Raw genomic sequence first — 18,501 nt, 5'->3', positions numbered from 1 at the left:
TGGACACTCACGCACACATAACGCAAGCCGTGTAACGTCTCTTATAAAAATCTGTATATTACAACGCCCTCAGGTCTTGGTATACACACGCATCCGGTTTGCACAGGCCTTACATATTGAAATATATTTTGCGATAATGGAAGCTGCACAAAATATAATTATGTACTTAGACATAAAACTTTTCCCGGCTAAAATAAGTGCTTGACTAAATGAAGCATCTACAAATCTATTATCGTTAAGATGTCAAAAGTAAACATACAAAAGAAAACTATAATATTTTGAATCTTACCAAAATCTTACAAGAATACAAACTGACCTGAGTTATGTTAATTACACCAATGTACATATAAGAATACAATGGAACTTAGTTATCTGTAGTTGTCCGGTGTTTGGGAACTGCACTTGCACTTACCACAAAATTATTTTGTTAAATAACTAACACCGCTGCCACCATGTAACACATCACCAGTCCATGACTGTAGGTACTTATTTAATTTAAGAAGTAATACCTTGGATTGCAACAAATAAATGATTATGATTAAGTACAATGACCACTTTACTGATTAAATAACTTTTGAATACACACCTGACAGCTTCCAAAATCGTTTTGTCAGATAAGTCTACATATTATCATCATCGGCATATAAGACTTTCTTCCCTAGCAGCGCAGGCGCCGTGAGGCGGCGCGAGGAACAGCTTGCCGTTGGCGCACGCGCACAGCTGGTAGATGTTCTGGTGGTGGGGGTCATGCGAGTGCGGCGATGAAGGCGGTAACGGTAAGGCCGATTTCAGCTTGGGCATGTATATACTTGGTGCGTCTAAACGTATCTGTAATAAGATATTTACGAGTAGTATTTGATTAATGATGAATCAAGATTACAATAATAAAATTGTGTGCAGGGAGGTCAGATTTATCTGCAACTCACTGTATTTATTTTCGTAGGTACTTAATACTGTATTACTTAGGCAGATTATAAAAAAAAGAATCAGTCCTTACGACAACCATAACAGGCTTGTTCTGGAACACTTTCGGATTTCCCCCTGGGGCTATTAATTGATGTGCTGCACAATTGATGTGATGTGCTTAACCTTTACTACTGGCTTTCGCATCAGACTACAGCTAAGCTACAATACAGATAATATACAAGATATTCTGAACTACTTTTAAAGCACCCGCTACAGATTTGCGACAGAAAGTGGAGAACGCGCCGGCGCGAGACTAGCGATATGCTTCTCCAGTGAGCGCGTCGGGGATTATAAACTGTAGGCATTAGTGGGTAACTTACAGCGCCCGCAACAGACTTGAGGTGAAAGGTGGTGAGGCAGCTGGCACTGATGTCGCCAGCGCGAGACTCCAGCTCGATGCCCTGCGGCGCGTGCACTTCCAGAGAACGCGTCGGGGATTCTAATCTGTAAAAAATAGTATTCCATGGTAGATATGTTTTGGATTTCAAAATTTCGAAGAAGAATTTTCAATCCGTTGGAACTTTTGCTTTTTTATGTACTTAAGTATGTTCCTCGACGTGTCGAAGGCGACGGGGTAATAAAGATTTGGTTTTTATTTAACGGTTCATCACGTCATCAATAATTGGTCACGTCTAAATTTTCCTTTCGCTTTTAAATGTACCCACGTTAGTCTTTTGGATGGTGGCGCGCGCACCAACGGGGTTTGCGCGGAGGTGTGCAGCGTGGCGCCGGCGGGGCTGGTGATGGTGAGCGTGTCCGCGCCCACGGTCACCGAGTCCTGTCCCGCGCCGAACAACAGCGCGCCGCGCGCGTCACGCACCTCCAGCCGGGGTGCGTTTACTTCTAAACGATCATGACCTGAATTACAAAGAGAAATAAATTAACTCTTCGGTGTTTAGTGACGTCATATGATATCGGCATAAGCTCTTGTATCATCGAAGACGTAGTCCGTAGATAATCATACGAAATCGGGTGCAAAATCGGCATATTTGGTATAGCATCTCAAAAAATTGTCTTTCGGTAAGTGGTTGCCTGAGCTAAACCTGAAACATTCGGAATGCTGCCAACTATTAGGCTGCCTACAAATGACATAAAATAGCTCATCGGGTAGGCAAGATATTTTTTGGCTCTGAATAGATCCAAACATATAGGAATTAAATTATATATACCTACAGGAACATATAAGCAAAGAAATGTAAGTATGTAACTCTATATCCTCTCTGAAATGAGTAACGAAACACCAACCAAAAGTTTTGATACATATCAAGACTTTTTGTAAAATAAATGCCTATTATTGTCAATTGTCATCATATTCATATCAACTAGACGTAGATATTTACTTACTTAAAAATAACCGACTCTGCAACAATCCCTCAGTGTCTCTCGTAGAAACAGTAAAGTTCCTAGATGATTCGATGGCAATGGGCTGGCCTCTCCTCGACTTGATACTCGAAGCGAATAACGAGTCCAGCACTAAAGCCTGTCCCAGTAACTGTAGGCCTCCTGGCACTATTCTTAGCTGGCCCATCCCTTCCTAAAATAAAAACAGACATAAAACAATCGGTTATTAACTTTACTCAACTCTTTAAAATTAGCATTATTTATTTATTTTTGTAATCTTTTAAAGTGATAATCGCTGCTATAAAAATTACGATGTCTGGTCATAATTGTACCATCTTAAAGTGATTACGTAGGTATATGCATGTCTTTCTTTACTAATGACTAGTTCACCTCAGAATCAGACAAAGAAACCTCGTAAAAATGGGTGGTATGTAATATTGTTAATAAAATAAGAATTAGAGAATCGTACCTATTCTAAAATAACTCACCGAATTAAAATCCAACACTTTCAAAACCCAAAGCGTCAGTGCGAGGTTGATAATCATCATAAGCATTAGCGCCATGACGAGAATGTAAAGGCATTTCTTCCGCCATCCGTAGATGCCCACTTTTAACTGGCTGTTGTAACTGTTTCTGATGGAATCGACCTTTGTTTCTCGTCCATTGTTGTTCAGGATTGGCTCCGGCGTGGTCTTGTCAGCATAAGGGATTCTGAAAGAAAATTATTTTTACAAACAAAGAATTCAAACACAAATGCAACTCTGGATGATTTATTTTAGATAACGGTTGCGGTCTTTAAACTTATACTGCTTATACTGCCTTCAATCTACAGGATGATTTCGGGGTCGTGGTGCAAGAGAGCCAGACATCATACAGAATCCAAAGATGAGCATAATGATGTTGTTAATTATTGTTTATCGCCAATAATGATAATTATTTTCCAGATAACAAGTAGGATAAAACAGTTTTGCATAAAATTTGGTGAACCTACTCAATGTGATGTCTTGTCGCTTTCGAGACAGCGTATGTCAAAAGTCATAGGGTGACCATAATTACTTAGTATAACATTAATTTTACTTGAAAAATAAGAATAATTAAAGTAATTATCTTTTAATCAAATACTACCATATGATAATGTGGATCATTTACAGAGTCAGAAAAAGTGGTTCTGGATCACGACCCAGAAATCACCCTGTATATATTATTTATAACTGCGTAGGTATGCCATGTCTGACTGTCCAAGTAACACAACAAGCTTTAAAAAAACACTTAAGGTCTATATTATAAACTCTTATACTAGTTCGCCCAGCATCTCTTTGACGCTATAAATATGATGCTTAACACTGAATGACGGTTGAATAATGGCATATTACTTGCTGACTCATCTACGCAAAGTCAAAATTACAAAAGCTAGAAAAAGAAACGATTTTGAAAAAAATCAACCCCTAAGGGGTTTAAACAGGGGATGTTTTTTATGTGGTTAATATTTTATTTAGAAGCTAGAAGCAGAAAATTAATTTCAGCGAAAGTTTGTATTGGTATCTAATTTATTTTTGAGTGTTTTCTTTAATAACAGAAAACATTTGTTTTTCAAGTTTTTCAATCAAACCACGTTTGCGTAAGTTATGATTTTATCCGCAAGAGTGACAAAGTAATGTAAGACTCGTTTGTCTCGTATTATAATGTACACTCGCGTTGCTGTGATGAAAAATTGAAACCCTCACATCACTCGAGATTCCACTTTTAGAACCACTCGCTGCTCTCGTGATTACATTTTGGAATATTTCGCTTGCTCGGATATCAATATTAGCACGAGAAGTTAAACAACTACTCTTCTCCCTTGTAAAACAAATAACTGTTATCAGTATAAAATCAAGATCAAATTCATAGACCATAATTTTAAGTTTATTTAATAAGATTTTTACAACGAAATAAAAACACTACGAAAACTTATAGGTACTCGTAAATAAAAAAATTGCCCTAAGCCCATCATTAAAATTAGAATACGCCTGTACATAGTGTACATACGTAAAATATCCCTATTACGCCTAGAAAATGAACTACGCATTCATGAAATAAAAACCATCGATAATTACATCTGTTTTACATTTCCAATTGCTTGCACACACTAGCGACGCGCTCGGCGGCGGTCGTGGTGACCCGCCCGTATTTTCGACATTAAAATAGCCTGTTTTTTACTCCAGTACAAATAAAATTGCATTTTTATATTCATGAATTTTATACTACCTTTCCGATAAAACTCGGTTTATAGCCTTTAACGTTATTGTTAAGCTCTCATATTGCTTAACCCTAGTTATTTATTGAATGTTCAGGGATTATTAGGTCACTAGACCTTGTAGTTTTAAAGCTTATTGTTATTCATTAAATTCCTTCAAGCTCGCCTATGTTCTAATTTGCGTAGAGTACGCAAAACTAGATCTTACTTCTGTTGAGCTTGTGGTTAAAATTAATACAGTCTAGGTACATCTATTACAACAGATATTAAATACTCAGAATCTTTGTCATTGTCAAACTTTACAGCGAAAACTCTATTGCAACGAACTTGCATGTAAGTCTCAATATTCTCGCCAGAATGCATGTTTCAACGAGACGTGTACAAAAGCGTCCTATCTAGTATTCGTGAAACTGGCCAGCACCAGCGACGGACGAGGGTAATAAATTTACAAGGATTCTGTACGACACGAGCATTGCTCTATGAAAAATACTAGGTTGCATCTCGACCGCGGAGCATAAGCAGTACCTATTCCTGCATTTTATACGGCTCGTTCCGGGCTGACCCGACGGTGGTGTAAATCCACCTTTCGCTCGACGGGTACATCAATTTGGGTTTCGCTACCTGTGTCACCCACCGCAGTAGACTATAATAGTATATTTACGCTCTTATATTAATGTTTGCATGAAGAATAAAGGAAGAAATAGGCTATCCACTGCACCCCACGAATAATTGGCACTTTCAACCTTATTTTACACAAGCAGTGGTGACCGACGTACAAAAATACGTGACAATTACTGAATCTTTTTACTGTCAAACATTGTGTGGGAGAGTAGCCAAAATATAATTAATTAAATAAATAAATAAATATTTAGGGACAGTCTTACACAAACCAAACCAAACTAAGCAAAAGCTTGTAAGTAGGTACTATGCGATGATAAACATAAATACTTAACACGTTCGCGGACGCGGATTGCATAGCATCCGTTTTTGTACTCCTCCTGGTGACGCGCCTGCTATTGCATCCGTAATTCTTTTTAAATTTCTTCGTTGAAATGCTCATCAATCCACTTAACCACAGTATAATATTATTCATCAACTTTTCCTCTACCAGTCACCAGAGTCAAATAATGCGTACTGCCATATTACATAGTTTTATCGAAGTTAAAAATTATCCTGTGACGTCTCCAAATTGGCCCCCCTTTCTGTGACGCGGATGCTATAGCATTTGTCTTTGTATGGCAGCTCCCTTAGTAGCCCGGCAGGTGCGTCTGGGAGTGGACACATGTAATTTGGGTCAATTTCGTGCGCGATAGCGATTTTGACGTATTTTTATAAAATCGTAATTAATGTTTTTCTTACAATTTCTTTAAGTTTTTCATTGTGTTTTAATAAACAAACGTGTTTACTTGCTGTTAATTATACTACAGTAAAATTTTGATAACGATTAATGTGAAAAAGTGAGGCATGAATGTGTATACCTATTATTGAAATAATTACGTTACTAGTCATAGTTTTGGTCATATAATTGTGAATTATAGCCTGTTGGCGCTCGATGATCACCTCCCACAAGGTAAGTACCTTATGACACGCATTTGTGGTATCATTCTGTGTATATTTCATGCCTTGTATTTGGTGCAGATGCATCCGAATAAGAATATAAAGTTGGGTGAATCATCGCTTGGCAGGAAAAGTGGTGGACGCTTTACGTCCAGAACTTAACGCGGCGGTGCGTTACAGGGAACTGAAAAAGTGTAATGCGGTACATATTGACACTTTTGAGAAGTAGTGTTGGCGTAAAATGCTGCGTATACCTTGGACAGCTAGAAGAACAAACCTCTCATTTTAAGAGAGCTCAACATTGCAACTCGGCTCTCTACAACATGCTATGAGACCCATGACTGGGCCTTTAGATTAGAGCCGGTCTCCAACGCATAATTTGTAGGTAGTATCACATAATTTGAGGTCGAATGAACAGCGAACGTGCTTGGCATGGGGCATGTATGAGATGGACTCAATATTACAATGATAAGCAAAGAGGGAACAAAACAGAAGAAGAAAATTGTTTGAAGAGGTCAGCAAATGAGTCTTTAGAGCAAAAATCGCGCCCTTAGGAAGTCAGAAGTCTCAGCCATCAAGTCCATCGAGCACGATGTATGAATGCTATAACATGCGATGTCATATAAAATCCCATCTTGACTACGTCATGTGACAGACATGCTTATGCATCCGAATTGTATATTTGTTGTCACATAGCGTATAAAAAATATACTTCATATTGACGCGGATTGCATAGCATTCGCCTTGCATAGCATTACGCGTCATATACAAACCTAAAAGATATATTTGTAGTGACAGGAATGCTATAACAGTCCCAATATTTCCATACAAAATTTAGGTGTCCAACTGGTGTGACTGAGCGTCCGCGAACGTGTTAACATACATAACTCAGGAACATTTATCCATGATGACCACACAAATTAGTAAATGGCCTTACCGGGATTAGAACCCGAGACCTCTTGCTTCGTAGGCAGAGTCACTACCGTACCGACTAAACCAGGCGGCCGCTTGGAGGCAATACAATACTAAACTAAAGTGTAGGTTTTTTGGCTGAAAAAAAAATTAATACTAGAAACATTAAAATAAATACAAGTATACACAAATAAAATTATCTACTACTAGTAATGGTGCTTGTTATATTGCATGTGCAATCTATGAGTAATCATGACTTCTGTATTTAAAATAAACACAATATAAGCCTAACAAGTTCCTTTTTAGCCCTCGCCACGTTGCGGATTTTCGATGGAACTAATTTATTTTAATGGCAATTATTTTGTTTGACATCCGACATTGAAAGTCATTGAATGTCACCGATGTAAACAAATCGAAAATGATTGTAAATATTTCAGGATAATAATAGATTTTGCAATCAAAATGCCCAAAAAAATTCACACCGATGCTAAACAAATAATTTTAAATACATTAAAATACTTGCGACAGAAAAAGGATACGGGATTCAGTAGCATTCCATTAAACAATGTTGTGAAATTATTTGTTGACATGACGGGTACTGATTTTCATAGTGAGTTTGTAATAAACTGGTTAGTTTTGTACTAAATATGAATATTAATTATTAAATTATTATTTTTCTCATTTAAGGCGTCTTTAGTGCTATAATCAAAAATATTTATTATAAGAATGAGCCATTACCACCACGAGTGACTGAATCTGGTAAATATATATACGGAGGTCGAATATTTAGAATCAAATTATGGCGGATAGGTATGTAATAGGTGAGGGTGAGCTCTGGATAAGTGGTCCAGAACCCCCAAGATCTACCTACTTAAAAATTCAAAAATGCTTACGGCTAACTACGAGCATAGATAGGGTCGTGGTTTCTGCCACTATGGAGTGAGAATAGATATCCAAATATTTAAATTAGGACGCCAGGATACTATCCTCATCAAACGTATGACATATCCAAATGAAAATACAAATTTATTTACTAAATACTTTTATTCACTTTACATCACAATAAGACCTGCTGCGGCCTCGAGACTTAACATTTAAATTACGTACCGTAACTATTACTAATTAAATTTAACTTAAGTACATCTCAGGCCTATTTGGGCCTGTAATACACACAAAATCCTACATAGGAATTGCAGGTTTCATATTAATAATAGAATTTACCAGGTAGAAAGTTCACGTTAAAAAGAAATTCAGACTTAAATATTGTTTATCCTTTCCAGCAAAGGAACACAGTCACTAATGTAAATATAAGTTTTTAACTCACAGTTTTATCGAATAAACACTTCACCTCGAGTCCAAAAATTAAGTGGAGAAGACGGCTTCCCCTCTAGCATGGTGCGACACCACCCTAGATCTTCCAAAAGCCATAGGGCCAAGAGCCAAGGGAAGAGATAGGCCCAGCCAAAAGACAGGCCTAGCCAAAGGAACCCTAGAAACAAAGAGAATGTTCTAGGTTTTAGAGAGGTTATGTTATAAAAAGTTATATTTATATTTAATTGGGACAACGCGCGATTTAGCTTGCGGACATAATGAGATTAAAAATCCTTACCGGTTTCTAAGCCGAGTCCCTTATATTAGACACCAGACGTGGCGACGTAGGCACACGCGGTGAAACAAAATGATGCCTCATATTTGTAAAGGGATTGCTGGAAAATCACACCAAAACACGACATTAGCTAATTGCAATTGACAATAAACAACTTCGTCTTTCCTTCCGTATATTTAGAAAGTGGGGACAACTCACCAAGTTGGTTTAAAAGAGGTGAAAAGGTTATGCCGCCATTACCGGCGCATAGGAAGCTAGGTTAATCATATTTTGGGCCAAGCTGGAACAAAATATATCCACGATTAAAACATTGAACACCGAATTTAACCGAGTTTTAGGAAATACAATCTTTAAATAAAATACATACCCCATGAATTAATTGCCGACCTGATGTCGAAATTACGTCTTACATCTTGTCACGGAATATCCCAGTGATCAAGCGAAAAATCAAATGGCAAAAGCCACAGACAAAGTGGTGAATGGAAAACCTCCCATTCAATGACATCGCAACTGACCGGATCCAATTTACAGAAAACCGAAGTCACCAAAAATAAAAAGAATTACTAATTTCGAAAGCTAAAAATAAGGACATTATTTATAACTACGAATTGCAAAATATAAAAGAACACATACCAAATGTTTATTCATAAATACTCTTTATGTATGACTGATTGTCTGTGCAAAACCACAGACAACAAACCAACTGTCATTGACAGACGTCAATGTTTACTACGACAGAAAACAACACCGATTCAACCCGTTTTACCAAGTTAAAGCTATTTCCACGTAGTATTTCCATGTTACAAATGTATTTCAATTGTGAAATGTGTAAACTCCAAAGAAAACAAGGTATTTATGTCCCAGCACAATGCAGGAACGAACAATGGATGCGCTAAATGCGACGATTTATAGATGATTGATGACCTACCATTCCGGTAAGTTTTATCCTCTAAATATAGCCAAAAGCGTATATGTGAAGATTAAAAACAACATTTCTGGTCTCCGACCTTGACCTATCTACTCTAATACCCGTGTAGAACGTATATTAACCACCAAATTCTTATCAAACAAACATCTACTTTTCTAACCTATAACGTGCCTATCTATAATAACATTCAGACGTTTATAACACTGGGTGGCTACCCTAAAGTGTTACAGTTCATCTTTAGTTGGGTTAAAAAAAAAATTTTTTTTTTGAAAAAAAAAATTTTTTTTTTTTTAAATTATGCGTCTAATATGAAGTTACACCTTAACCTACCAAACTTAACCACGAGAACACAGATAATCTGTAAAGAAAACACCTTATGACAAAACTTATACCTATGACTTGGTGAATGGCCAATTCAACCAAGGAAAACTAACAACTAATTTTGATCCGGGTCTACTTATTCCTAGTGAATACTTACCTAAATCTAGAAGAGGATGTCAAAGACGGCAACCCGAGAAAAAAAAACTTTCCCTTTATTAAAGAAATTGCCTATCACCGACAAAGGTGGAACTAAGTAAAGAGCTGCATCATCTAGCCAATACACAATTCCTATATCGACAAACAAAAGTTTGGTCATAGTACAGAGTTTATTGAGAACGTAGTCTCGTTTCACGATTTAATAATGTTTTATAGAGTAGTCCCACTTAAGGGTTTATAAGTAAAGTAAGTTTCTGTAGTTTATTCAGATTATTTGATGTTTTATGTCTTTATAAGGACATATCAAAGATTAAGATTGGTCCGTATGCATCCGGTACCAATATATATAGAATCAAATACATGGAACAATTACCCGGTCTGATGAAAACAAGCTTGCGCCAGGCTGCATTCAGTTCAGTAGGTAAGTTCAGTATTTAGTATCATATAGGATATTTCAAATTTAAGTATTGAGCCAACAAGTGAAAAGACGAGTACCGCTACGAAGACGGCTCGGCTTCACCAGGACGTACAATATCTTTTATATGAAAGTTACCTAGAAGTTTTCCTTCTAAGGATTTTAAAGAGTATACAAGAGGACTTAATTTTTTATGAATGACACACTTGTCATAACGGGGCGCTAATTTAGCTGAGAAATGTTTTGCTGCATTTGACAATGGGAAACATCTTTTATAAACGATTTGCCCTTCTTCTAGTTCTACGTGACGCTTCCTCATGTTGTAATACCTAGCATTACGTTCATGGGAGGCGATCAACGAGTTACGCACTTTTTGAAATATAGTTTTGAGCTCTTTAAGTTTATCAGAAAAAGCACCACTAGTATCTAATTCGAGCGCGTTTTGATCTATAGGACCTTCACTATTATAAAGAGAACCATCTAGAATCATCTGACGACCATGTGTTAGAAAATACGGTGTATCTTTAGTTACTTCGTGACGAGCTGTATTTAATGCACATTGTATTTCCGATATGTTCTTATCCCAGTTACGGTGATCAGAACGCACGTATGAAGCAATAGTTCTTACAAGTTCACGGTTCACTCGTTCCGTTTGATTCGTCTGAGGATGATATCTAGGGTTATAGAAAATATGAGGGACATTATATTTGGACATTAAGTCTCGAAAGTCTTTTGAAGTAAATTGAACACCATTGTCGCAGAATATATATTTAGGAACCCCATGTATAAGAAATATCCCTTTTTCCATACACTTAACTATAGCTTTTGCAGTTATGTTGCGTAGTGGAAACAAAGTCACATACTTACTGAAATAATCAGCACATACAAAAAGATACTGATTTCTCAAATAAGACGGAGGAAAGGGACCAAGAATATCACAAGATATGGCTTCGCCTGGTGACGATATACGTCGGGGATTACCCATCAAGCCAGGACGAGCTAAATTAACAGGTTTATAAGTTTTACAAATTTCACAAGAATCGACGTATTCTTTCACGTCTTGAAACAACGTAGGCCAATAATATAAGTCCGCTATTTTGGAATGGGTTTTAGCCACGCCAAAATGACCGGCAGTAGGATCATCATGATACTTATTTAAGATTTCATTTCGGTGCTCATAAGGGAGTACCAGCTTCCAGTCAAATTGAGCTGTCAGACGATACTTATTCTTAGAGTAACGGAAAAGTTTATCATTTTCAATTTTAAAGTTTGGAAAGAGAGAAGGTTTTTCAGATACCTTTTTATATATATCAAGATACCAAGGGTCTTGAATAGTAACAGAATTTATAGAACTGACATGAATACGAGAAAGACAGTCAGGTATGACATGTTCTTTTCCCTTCCGATGAATAATTTCAAAGTTAAATTGACTTAATCTACACGCCCATCGATTTAATCGTCCAGTAGGGTTTTTCAAGTTTTGGAACCATTTTAAAGATGCATGATCAGTTATAATATAGCATTTTCTCCCTTCTACATATGCACGAAATTGCTCGAGACCATAAATCACAGCTAAGAGTTCGCGCTCAGTAGCCGAATAGTTCGTCTCTGGTTGGTTAAGTGTACGGCTGCAGTATGCGATCGGATGATCGATTCCATTATAAGACTGAGTCAAGACCGCGCCTACGGCGTAAGAAGATGCATCCGTATGTATATAGAAGCTTTCATTAAAGTTAGGGCATTTAAGAATAGGAGAAGAAACTAAGGCAGATTTAAGTATGTTAAAAGAATCGTTAACTTCATTTGTCCATTCAAATTTTACTTTCTTACTCGTTAAGCGAGATAAGGGACGAGCTATCTTTGCGAAATTATTAATGAAACGACGGTACCCACCGCACATTCCAAGAAAACGTTTAATATCCTTAGCATCTTTAGGCGTAGGAAAATTTAAAATTACATCAATTTTAGATGGATCGGTTCGCAGACCGTATCTATCAACTAAATATCCTAGATATTTCAGTTCACTCCTACAGAAGGATGACTTTTTCATATTAATAGTTAAATTTGCTGATTTTAATTTTTCAAAAACCGCTTTAAGTAATCTTATGTGTTCATCGAAATCGGAAGTACAAATAATTATGTCATCAATATAACAGAAAACCTTGTGATCAAAATGGGAAGTAAAGAGGTTATCCATGAGACGTTGCATAGTCGCAGAAGCGCCTACCAAACCAAAACACATTCTATTATAGTGGAATAACCCTTTTCCTGGTACAGTAAAACTAGTTTTCTCCTTGGAGTCTTCACTAAGAGGAATCTGATGATATGCCGCACTCAAATCAAGAGAGGTAAGGAATTTCGCATCGCGTAAATTATCCAGTATGTATTGAACATGTGGTACGGGATACGCATCAGATTTTGAAACTGCGTTTACTTTTCTACTATCTAAACAAAGTCTTAAGTCTCCGTTAGGTTTTTCCACCATAACGACAGGAGAATTCCATGGGGAATGAGAAGGTTCGACAATTCCTTCTTTCAGCATACGATCTACTTCTTTAGCTAGTGCAGCTTGTTTAAAAGGACTAAGTCGATAATATTTTTGTTTTATCGGAGGAGTATCTCCGGTATTTATAACATGTTCCATTAAGTGAGTCTTTCCCAAACCAACCTTATCAGTATCAATTTGATCAAAAAGAGATTTAGTAGCCTCAAGTCGAGACTTTTGTTCAGAAGATAAAGAGTCATAAGTAGTAAGTCCTGTCTCTGACGGTAAAGCGTCAAGACTAGCAATATAATGAGAATCAGTTTTTTCTATATCAGTAATGAGGCCTGGAGCTAATCCATAGGCTCTCCAAAAGTTTAAACCAAGTACCATTGGAGTGGCAATCTCCGGTTGAATATTAAAGTGTATAAGTTTAACTTGACCTTTATAATTTACTGGTAACACCATATATTCAGTAGATACGATTCGATGATCGTCAGCTACGTTCACCATAACAGGTTTCGTATGTTTTTGAATAGGAATCCCACCTGTGGCGAATACTAAATGGCTGTTGTGGCCCAGGAAACTAACACTGGCACCACAATCTAACAATGCCTTGAAATTCAAGTTAAGTATATTCAATAGCGCATATACCCTATTGTCTCCCTTTGGAGGGTTAAAGAAAATCGTCTTTTCTGCGCGATAGGGAGCAGAAGGTCGACATTTATTATTAACAGAAAAGACCTTATTTAGTTTTTTGTCTTGGAGTTACATTTAACACATTCGGGAGTTTTCACCCCTTTTTCTCCACATTTAAAGCAAACGATATCTCTAGAGCTCTTGCACTCTTTAGTGTTATGGTTGGACCTACCACATCTAAAACATTTTAGTTGAGAAGAGCTTTGTGCTGCCGCAGCAACAAAGTTTCTGGAAGAATTAGGAAAACGAGACTGGAAGGACCTATTCCTAGGTTCAACGTTCTTTGGTGGATGTTCTGATGAAGAATTATTTGACTGGTTTGATAAAACCGGTTCACGAAATTGTTTAGCCTTAACCTGAGCTAGTTCTATGCGTTTACACAACGACTTCAACTGCTCAATCGATCCTATGTCATGTAAAGCTAAATCTTTGGAATACTCCGGACGAATGTTTCTCATCATAGTATCCAGCTTTTCTTGTTCAGGAACCTCTTTTGCAAGACGCTCATACATTCCTAGAATGGTCGATACGAAATAAACAATAGTTTCAGACTTGGCTTGAGTCCTAGCCCGTATTTCCTGTAACAACTGATGATCCAAATCAGGTATATCAAATTCATCTTGTAAAGCCGCGGTGACTTCTTTATAAGTAGTAAGTTTCGTACGTTGCGACCGGAACCACGACAACGCAGGACCTTCGAGAATCTCAGGAAAACCTCTATATATTCGGCTTTCGGAAATTCTTCTAGCATCTCGCAACTCTTCGAGGCGAGACAGGAAAGTACGAACACAAGTGTCACCTTTAAATTTCAAATTTAACGAATTTATATTAAAAGTCTTATCCGTTTTGTAAATAATCTCTCTAACAATACGAGATTCGTTAGGAGATTGAAAGTCATCATTCGAACCAGACGACGCAGAAGAGCCTTGCTCATTCAACCGATCCAATAAAGAAGTAATTAACGTTTTCAACAGAAGTACCGCTTCGGTCTCCTGAGGCAACCGTGAAATACGACACAATAGATATTTGCAACGCGAGGATAGCCTGTCGATCGCCGCTGCTGATAATTCTCCTTTTGCTTCTAACTCTATCTCCTCTACCTTATGCTGACAGAGTTCTAATTCGGAAGCTTCATTACTTATTACCAAGTCCTGGAACTTCAGACTACCCTTTTTGGCTAAATCTGCAGTCTGTTTTAACGCTTGACACAGACTGGATCTACGTGAGATGGGATTAACCGGAAGTCTGCGAATCGCTAATTCATGTGACATTTCGTCTTTATGTAAATGGGTGATTTTACAACCAGCTTTTATGAAATCCATTTTTCAAGATTGATATGTAATATCAGAAGTAAGTCAGTATAGAGTTATAATATTTTAAAGATAAGTTAAAATTTTATTAGATTTTAACAGTTTTTAAGTATTTTAGAATATTGAGAAAATCTCTTTAAGTATAGCTAATTATTTAGCGTATAAAGTATAGCTTTATTTATAAGTTGGTTAAATTTATAAGTTTAACCTCCAACACAAACAACACTTTCAAACAACAACTTGCAATTCCCTTTACATATAAAAACCTTAATACTAAAATATTTCTAAAATGTTTCACTTGGAAATGTCATACTCCATAGGCCATACGTTGGGCACGCCACTGTAATAGGTGAGGGTGAGCTCTGGATAAGTGGTCCAGAACCCCCAAGATCTACCTACTTAAAAATTCAAAAATGCTTACGGCTAACTACGAGCATAGATAGGGTCGTGGTTTCTGCCACTATGGAGTGAGAATAGATATCCAAATATTTAAATTAGGACGCCAGGATACTATCCTCATCAAACGTATGACATATCCAAATGAAAATACAAATTTATTTACTAAATACTTTTATTCACTTTACATCACAATAAGACCTGCTGCGGCCTCGAGACTTAACATTTAAATTACGTACCGTAACTATTACTAATTAAATTTAACTTAAGTACATCTCAGGCCTATTTGGGCCTGTAATACACACAAAATCCTACATAGGAATTGCAGGTTTCATATTAATAATAGAATTTACCATGTAGAAAGTTCACGTTAAAAAGAAATTCAGACTTAAATATTGTTTATCCTTTCCAGCAAAGGAACACAGTCACTAATGTAAATATAAGTTTTTAACTCACAGTTTTATCGAATAAACACTTCACCTCGAGTCCAAAAATTAAGTGGAGAAGACGGCTTCCCCTCTAGCATGGTGCGACACCACCCTAGATCTTCCAAAAGCCATAGGGCCAAGAGCCAAGGGAAGAGATAGGCCCAGCCAAAAGACAGGCCTAGCCAAAGGAACCCTAGAAACAAAGAGAATGTTCTAGGTTTTAGAGAGGTTATGTTATAAAAAGTTATATTTATATTTAATTGGGACAACGCGCGATTTAGCTTGCGGACATAATGAGATTAAAAATCCTTACCGGTTTCTAAGCCGAGTCCCTTATATTAGACACCAGACGTGGCGACGTAGGCACACGCGGTGAAACAAAATGATGCCTCATATTTGTAAAGGGATTGCTGGAAAATCACACCAAAACACGACATTAGCTAATTGCAATTGACAATAAACAACTTCGTCTTTCCTTCCGTATATTTAGAAAGTGGGGACAACTCACCAAGTTGGTTTAAAAGAGGTGAAAAGGTTATGCCGCCATTACCGGCGCATAGGAAGCTAGGTTAATCATATTTTGGGCCAAGCTGGAACAAAATATATCCACGATTAAAACATTGAACACCGAATTTAACCGAGTTTTAGGAAATACAATCTTTAAATAAAATACATACCCCATGAATTAATTGCCGACCTGATGTCGAAATTACGTCTTACATCTTGTCACGGAATATCCCAGTGATCAAGCGAAAAATCAAATGGCAAAAGCCACAGACAAAGTGGTGAATGGAAAACCTCCCATTCAATGACATCGCAACTGACCGGATCCAATTTACAGAAAACCGAAGTCACCAAAAATAAAAAGAATTACTAATTTCGAAAGCTAAAAATAAGGACATTATTTATAACTACGAATTGCAAAATATAAAAGAACACATACCAAATGTTTATTCATAAATACTCTTTATGTATGACTGATTGTCTGTGCAAAACCACAGACAACAAACCAACTGTCATTGACAGACGTCAATGTTTACTACGACAGAAAACAACACCGATTCAACCCGTTTTACCAAGTTAAAGCTATTTCCACGTAGTATTTCCATGTTACAAATGTATTTCAATTGTGAAATGTGTAAACTCCAAAGAAAACAAGGTATTTATGTCCCAGCACAATGCAGGAACGAACAATGGATGCGCTAAATGCGACGATTTATAGATGATTGATGACCTACCATTCCGGTAAGTTTTATCCTCTAAATATAGCCAAAAGCGTATATGTGAAGATTAAAAACAACATTTCTGGTCTCCGACCTTGACCTATCTACTCTAATACCCGTGTAGAACGTATATTAACCACCAAATTCTTATCAAACAAACATCTACTTTTCTAACCTATAACGTGCCTATCTATAATAACATTCAGACGTTTATAACACTGGGTGGCTACCCTAAAGTGTTACAGGTAAATTATTCATACTTAATTATCAACTAAACATGCTCTTTCGATTGGGTTTCGATTGGGAAACATACTTCTACAACTCACATGTACATAATTGTATACCTCACTCGCTCTTGCACGATGCCAATACACACTGTCCCGACTATTCATGACGTACACGTATTGTTGCTATATGTAAGCTGTTTGTAGCGACATTATATCAGGGCTAAAAAAGAACTTGTCAGGCTATAATTGTATTTTTTTTTGATAATTGTATTTTCAAACATTAAGAAAAGCGCGCGGTGGCCTAGCGGTAAGAGGTTAATTGCGGGTTTAAACCCCAGCTCGCACCAATGAGTTTTTCGTTTTAGGGTGAAGCTTTTCGGTGAAGGAAGGTCAGATGGCAGTCGCTCTCGTAAAAACTAGTGCCTACACCAATTCTCAGGTTTATTTGCCAAGCGGACCCCAGGCTCCCATGAGCCGTGGCAAAATGCCGGGATAACGCGACGAAGATGATTTGTATTTTCTATAACAGTCCTTGTTTTATAGTCAGTTCGGAGTTATTCCAGCTCAGCTGCTTGTTTAAATGCAAACATTACAAGAACAGTCGCGGCGTGGATCGCGTAGGATTTGGCTAATGCTGATACAATAAAGAGGGGCTCCAATCCGATTCAGAGTACTTATACGTACATACAAGTACATTTTTCCTGTTTCAGTTAAGGATGTTGAGTGTTTATTGTTATACACTTTAAATACATCAGCAGAAATATTATAAATAAATCGCCCTTCATGTCTCTAGGAAACATAAAATCTTCTTATTTAATACAATAACTATACCCATTGTAAAAAAATCAAGACGCTAAATCATCGTGCCATACAGGTGAAAAATAAAGTATTAGAACATTAAATTGAAATAAAATCTGTAGGAGAGCGTTCGGTGCCTTTATCTCCCCGTCCAGCCTCTCGACACGTTTAGGGGGTTTATGTGGCATTACAAACCAATTACATCAATAATGCTAGGTCTCGCCGTTCTTCCTCCTCGGGGAAAGCTTTAGACAGGTTGCGAGTTGCGACTCGAACGTACTGCCGCCATTTACTGTTTAAAATGTACGTAACATATCGCATTAAGTAAACGTTACGTAACTATCAGGAATGCGAGAGCATAACATTAAATACATAATAGAGATAAAAGGTAGAAATGGGGTGGAATCTAATAAATTGTCGGTGCGGAAGCGCAAACGATGTACGTGGAGACGGGCACGTACCTACCGACGGCGGCGCGGCGCTCGCGCCCGCCGTGCCCG

The 18,501-nt window shown here is 37.3% G+C and overlaps 1 protein-coding gene across 1 annotated transcript in view; it reads right to left on the bottom strand.

The window, feature by feature from the left end:
• Nucleotides 1-633: 633 nt before the first annotated feature.
• Nucleotides 634-18,501, bottom strand: part of LOC134666554 (zeta-sarcoglycan-like) — a 35,617-nt gene continuing 17,749 nt past the window's right edge. The window contains exons 3-7 of the mRNA XM_063523750.1: nucleotides 2,796-3,018; nucleotides 2,311-2,500; nucleotides 1,632-1,824; nucleotides 1,287-1,410; nucleotides 634-828 (exon numbers count right to left, since the gene is read on the bottom strand). Of these exons, the coding sequence (XP_063379820.1) occupies nucleotides 634-828; nucleotides 1,287-1,410; nucleotides 1,632-1,824; nucleotides 2,311-2,500; nucleotides 2,796-3,018 (925 nt within the window). The remainder of the gene's footprint in view (nucleotides 829-1,286; nucleotides 1,411-1,631; nucleotides 1,825-2,310; nucleotides 2,501-2,795; nucleotides 3,019-18,501) is intronic.

The sequence above is a fragment of the Cydia fagiglandana genome, chromosome 8 (genome assembly GCF_963556715.1).
Source record: "Cydia fagiglandana chromosome 8, ilCydFagi1.1, whole genome shotgun sequence".
NCBI lineage: Eukaryota > Metazoa > Arthropoda > Insecta > Lepidoptera > Tortricidae > Cydia > Cydia fagiglandana.
This window is presented reverse-complemented; position numbering and strand designations above follow the sequence as displayed.